The sequence below is a fragment of the Cariama cristata genome, unplaced genomic scaffold (assembly GCF_000690535.1).
Source record: "Cariama cristata isolate BGI_N322 unplaced genomic scaffold, ASM69053v1 scaffold17094, whole genome shotgun sequence".
NCBI lineage: Eukaryota > Metazoa > Chordata > Aves > Cariamiformes > Cariamidae > Cariama > Cariama cristata.
The window spans coordinates 4,375-9,630 of record NW_009612496.1 but is presented as its reverse complement, the minus strand read 5'-3'; the positions used below and the strand labels follow the sequence as shown (position 1 = coordinate 9,630).

The following is a 5,256-nucleotide window of genomic DNA, read 5'->3' as shown; positions in this document are numbered from 1 at the left end:
TGCAGATTTGCGCGTGAGGCCCTGCGGTGTTCAGCTTTGGCCGGCCATCGGGACATCGTACATGTGGAGCAGGGGCTGGGTAGTCTGTTCTCCTTGCGTGAAATCCCAAGGAAGAACATGGTCCTGACCTAGGGTGAGGGCTGCAAAGAAGTGTCTCCTCTTCCTAGCACCAGTCAGAGGGGCTGCTCCGGCACAGGGCTGGGGGTCACCGAATGCACTGCTCCACCAGCAGTGACCTGACTGCTCCAGGCATCGCCTGCACGGCTCTTCCCAGCCTGGCCTCTCCCAGGGCACCAAGTGAGGATTTGCAGGGTGAACTACTCATTAATGAGTCCTTATGAATCCCTCCCTGCCTGGCCCAGCACAGCAGGAGGAGTCGCTCTCCTGGCGTGGGTGGGATGCTGAGGTCTCCGAGCACTCTCCTTTGGTCTGCAGCATCTGTGTCGCTTCTCATCCTGCCCTGCTGTTAGCTCTCTCCGGAGGTATCGTTGTGGGAAGCGGAGCAGTTCTCTGGTTCCTTCGTGATTCCCACTGAGCACTGCTCCACTTTGACTTTCTTTCTTCCTCTCTTTGACTTCTTAGCTCCTGTAATCAGCAAGATAACCGGAGGAGTTAACCACAGAGCAATGGATTTGTATGTACGAGGTCAGCATGGCATCATCCCAAAATAGGGACAGCGAAGGGGGAAGCAAAGCTCAGCAAAGGAAAGATGAAGATAAACCCCTCTCACACGTGAGATGCAGGGGTAATTGGGGGAGGCTGTTGTGACCTTGGAAACAGAAGCAACCTGTGAAGCAGAAAAAGGCAGAGAACTGACCTAGCACAGGAGTGTACCTGAGAGGGTACCCAGAGCAGCGGGGTGCATTTCTTGGATTCTTCCCCTTGCAGTGTGTACATGGCACACAGCACATGCTGAGAGAGGGGTTATGTCTCTCCATCACCCCATTCCTGCCACAGGTGCATCCAGCCCTCACTCGGGACATCCCCATCCAGTCCTGGAGGGTCGGATGGTGTCCGTTCTGGGGAGCACTGGGCAGCTTCCTCCCCATTGCTCCGAGCAGCTGGTTTTGCAGAGCAAATTCTCTTCTCACTCAGCTGGGGTGATGTCCCCCAGGTGAGCAGGCACCTCCGAAGGCTGGGCACAGAGCAAGGGGCAGCGCTTGCCTGTTAAACTTAAACAAGCTCCCTTCATGCTTAAGCAACAGCCCTCTCTACATTTATAATTGGGTCAATGTCTCCCTGTCGTTGCCGATGGTACAAAGGGGGTTATTTCTGACAGAGCACTTTTTAAGGCTTGACAGGCACACAGTCTTATCCTTGCCCTTATCAGGAGCAGTTTTCTGCTTATTCACCGGTAGGAAACATGAGTAACAACACATTCCTCTGTCAGCAGGGAAAACCTCCGCAGCCGCGCTGGAAGATCAACAGAGTTGGCAGAAACCTTTCTCTGAATGTCAATAACTCACCCCTGGGAATTTGCCCTTCTTCAATCACCACCTCCCCGACCGGCTAAGCAAACACGATGTACTCAGCCCTGTTAGCTTAGGTGCTCGGGAGTGCTCTCCTGGCCACCCTGCCCAGGCTCCCCTGGCTAACTATTAGCAGGGGCTCCTTTGGCTGGAGACACAACCGTTACCAAAACATGGTGCGTGGCGTACACTCGGTGGAGCAGCACCCTCCTCTCCGCTGTGGGGAAGGCAGCCGGTACCCTTGGGTGTTTCTCACAGGAGCCCCTTGGGAAGCAGCAGAAGTTTTAGCCCTGAGCTAATGCCATGAGGAACTCCTCCCTGCTACCTTTTGTCCAGGGATCCTGGCCTCTTTTTCTCTTCTTCTGCAGCGCATGAGCTTTGTCTTTGGTGCAAAAACATTTCCCGTCAGCCTGGGCTTCTTGTAGGATATCGTCTTCATATGGGGCAGCGACCTACACCAACGAGAAGAGCAGTCAGTCTACAAACTACCCTGCCTTTCCCAGGGAGCTGATGGCCTGGCTGCATTGCTGGGGACCTTTGTGACCATTGCTATGGTGTGATGACAAATGCTGTTGTTCATAAACCCTCTTGACTTGCTGGAGGGAGTGATATCTCTATCCCTCAGCAACAAGTTGGGTAACAGCATGAGAATGGGGTTTGGCACCACGTATGGGAAGAGCCATCACCTTCTGGAGTGAGCTTGGGTGGTGAAAGCCCATCTTACGCTTCTCAGACCTGGCAGCCTAAGCTAATGGCTGAGGAGAGCAAACAAACCTCGCTGTCCGTCGTGTCTGGCTCATCAGATTCCTGCTTCCCAGACTCAGTGTCGTCATCATCTAAGGAAATACAAAAGGAAGGTTTTTTTGGCTGGTAGGAGGTCCGACAAGCTCATGAGCAGATACAGAGCCACTGGGCCAGGCTCTGAGAGCCATTGAGGCAAAAACCAGATTCAGCAATAAATTGCGTTGCAAAGCAGAGGCACTGTGAGCTACATGGTTTGAAATGAATGTTTATGGGAGATCCAACATGACTCTGTTGGGGAACCCGCTCCCAGTAAAGCTGTATCCATAGAACTTTGCTACTCCAAGGTCGCAAGCACTGCCTCGAATTCTGTGGCTACCTGCGGGTTGGGAAGTTGAGGGCTATTTAAAACCCCAGGGTGTCCCTTACCACTTGAGACTGTATCCATAGAACTTTGCTACTCCAAGGTTGCAAGCACTGCCTCGAATTCTGTGGCTTGGGAAGCTGAGGGCTATTTAAAACCCCAGGGTGCCCCTTCCCACTTGATATCCAGGTGGGGAGAAGCGTGCCTGGATATAGAGACCAAAAAGGACAATCCTCACGTTTGCTGCCGGTCGGTGGCTCTTGGCAGGGAACGTGCGCTGAGGAGCAGAGGAGGGGAAGGCAGGGGAGCTGCTTCTCTGCCCGGCAAAAGGATTTTGCTGCACAGAGGCCCCAAGGCTACACAACCCCAGACACGTACCTGCACGCACCAGACACGCACCCAACCTTTGCACAGGGCAAAGCTGCCCGGACCAGGGACCAAGCCTTGCTGGGGTAGCATCATGCTGTCTGCACCCACAGCGGCACAACCCATGCTGTCCATGGAGGGGTGGAAAGGGCTGGGGATGGAGCTGTGCCCTCTTCCGAGGGGCAGGGACATGCCAGGACCTCAATACTTGCTCCGGACACCCAGGTCTAGTTGGAGTGGGACCGTCAGTAGGGCAGGCGCCCTTGCTGCCCCTGCCCAGGTGGGACAGACAGCAGACCATGCTGCTTTCAGGCACTCCTAGAGCCCCTGTAGTCTGATCCCGTCCTCATGTTATCCTTCCATGGGTTAAGGTTCACCAGAAAGTGCAGAAGTATTGTTTTGTATGTATTGTTTCCTGGGTTTTGTGTCAACCTTAAGGTGAGAACTGAAGAAAGTCCTGTATTCCCACACCCAGAATGTAATCAGCTGAAATTCTTCTGCTATGATGATATCTCCTTAGCTTGTTAAATCACAGAGGACTCCTCTTTTTTTTTTTTTTTTTTTTTTCACCCTGCAAAATCCTGCTCCGGAAAGTGTTCCCAAACCACTCCGACACACCCAGACCAACTAATCCAGGTGAGCTCAACTTTCTGGCCAAGCCAGTAAGGCTGGTACTGAGCAGCTCTCAGCAGACGTGCTTCCCGCTCCGCTCCCCATGGCTGCTGCCTCCCACCCACCCAGGCAAACCGGGCACCCACGTCCCATGGTGGTCAGGCAGGGAGAAAGCACTGCGTGTCCCCAGACTAAGGGCACTGCTGGTTTTGGGAATGGAAGGGGCTGTTACGGGGGCTGAAGCAGGGAAAGGGAGGAGAGCATCCTGTCCTACCTGCTGCAGGTATCAGCATCGCTCGCTCTGTGCTCAACCCTACGTGCTGTGCCAGCACAGGGCACCCTTTGGAGCATGGGGGCACAGACAGGGATGGTTTTTCCAGTGCTAGTCCTGCAAACCTCTTGCATTTTCCCCATCTCTGCTGGGGTGACTTCTGAGCTTCTGCTTCCCTGAGAGGGGCAGGTAATGTTGGACCAGCAATGTTGTCTTGTCGTGGCTCACCATGGAGCGGGTTTTGCCAACGGGTTGGTGTTAAACTGACCTCTTTAGCTGCTGGAGAACTCTGTGCCACCCAGCAGCTGAGTGCAGGGTGCTCTGCAGGTGTGCCAGGGCACCCCACGGGTGGCTCCTGATCTGTGCCGGGCAGAGATACCAGGCTCTTCAGAATAGCTGGGGTTATTTTCTCCCTGTAGATACTGAGCCTGAATTTTGGGGATCCCTAGGGTTGAAAATCAAGCCTTCAAGGATGGAAATGTGAAACCCAAAGTTCCCACGATGGCCCAAAAGAGCTGGGACCCAGGAACACCTGGGTCCCTGGCAGGGTGTCCCGTGCTGACCCAGGAGCACCTGGGTCCCTGGCAGGGTGTCCCATGCTGGTTGGTTACTGCCTCGGCCAGCCGGGACTGCAGGTGTGTGCGGCGCCCAGCACAGAGAGCTCCGGGCTGTAAGATACCTTCACCAAAATGCACCTTTTGCTCTTGCCTTCTCAAATGTCATGTTGGCCTGGGGCTTTTTACCTGCTTCTCCTTTCTGTGCACTGACATCCAGCCTCACCCCGGTCTCTGGAAGGGTCTCTGGGTTGCTCGGCGTGGAGTTGTTTGTCAGATGTGTCCGTGAGAGCGCGAGCTGTAGGATACAGGGAGCACAAATGCTGCCCTTGCCAGGCAGGAGGAAAGGGCCGTCCCCAGCCCCTGGGCCATGACTGTGACACCCATGGGGACAAGCATCGCAGAGGCGTTTCGGTGCACTGGTGGTGAGTGGCAGGGGAGCCTAGCACAGCTCCTGCACCGGCCTGCGGGATGGGGCACGGGCGCTCCTGGTTCTCGGATCTAAATGGAAACCCCGTGGGCACCAAAGGGGAGGGGAGGTGGGGGATGAGAGCCAGGGCTGAGGGGCTGTGGCTTTGCCATGTACAATTACGTCCCCATTGGCTTCACACACAGCAAAGCCATCCTCCCACGGGACATTAACGGTGGCCGGAAAGCTGCCAGAACAAATGCCGGGGTCATCATTGATTCCAACATGAACTGTACTCACCACAGCTGCATCCTCCTCCTCCTCCTCATCCTCCTCCTCCTCAACAGCACCAGGCAATGCCCGGGTGGCAGAGGGCCAGCGGCAGGGGAAACGCAAGTCATCCTGCTCTGCCCCGTGTCTCCCACAGGGGCCGTGGGCTGCCAGCACAGTGAGGCTCTCCCTGGGGCTTG

At 55.3% G+C, this 5,256-nt stretch overlaps 1 protein-coding gene across 1 annotated transcript in view; it reads right to left on the bottom strand.

Moving 5' to 3' along the window:
- Positions 1-466: 466 nt before the first annotated feature.
- RBBP8NL (RBBP8 N-terminal like) overlaps positions 467-5,256 on the bottom strand; it is a gene marked incomplete at its 5' end in the record, with an annotated part of 9,067 nt that continues 4,277 nt past the window's right edge. Inside the window, 5 exons of the mRNA XM_009698672.1 lie at positions 467-585; positions 1,795-1,921; positions 2,244-2,305; positions 4,567-4,675; positions 5,087-5,204. Of these exons, the coding sequence (XP_009696974.1) occupies positions 467-585; positions 1,795-1,921; positions 2,244-2,305; positions 4,567-4,675; positions 5,087-5,204 (535 nt within the window). The remainder of the gene's footprint in view (positions 586-1,794; positions 1,922-2,243; positions 2,306-4,566; positions 4,676-5,086; positions 5,205-5,256) is intronic.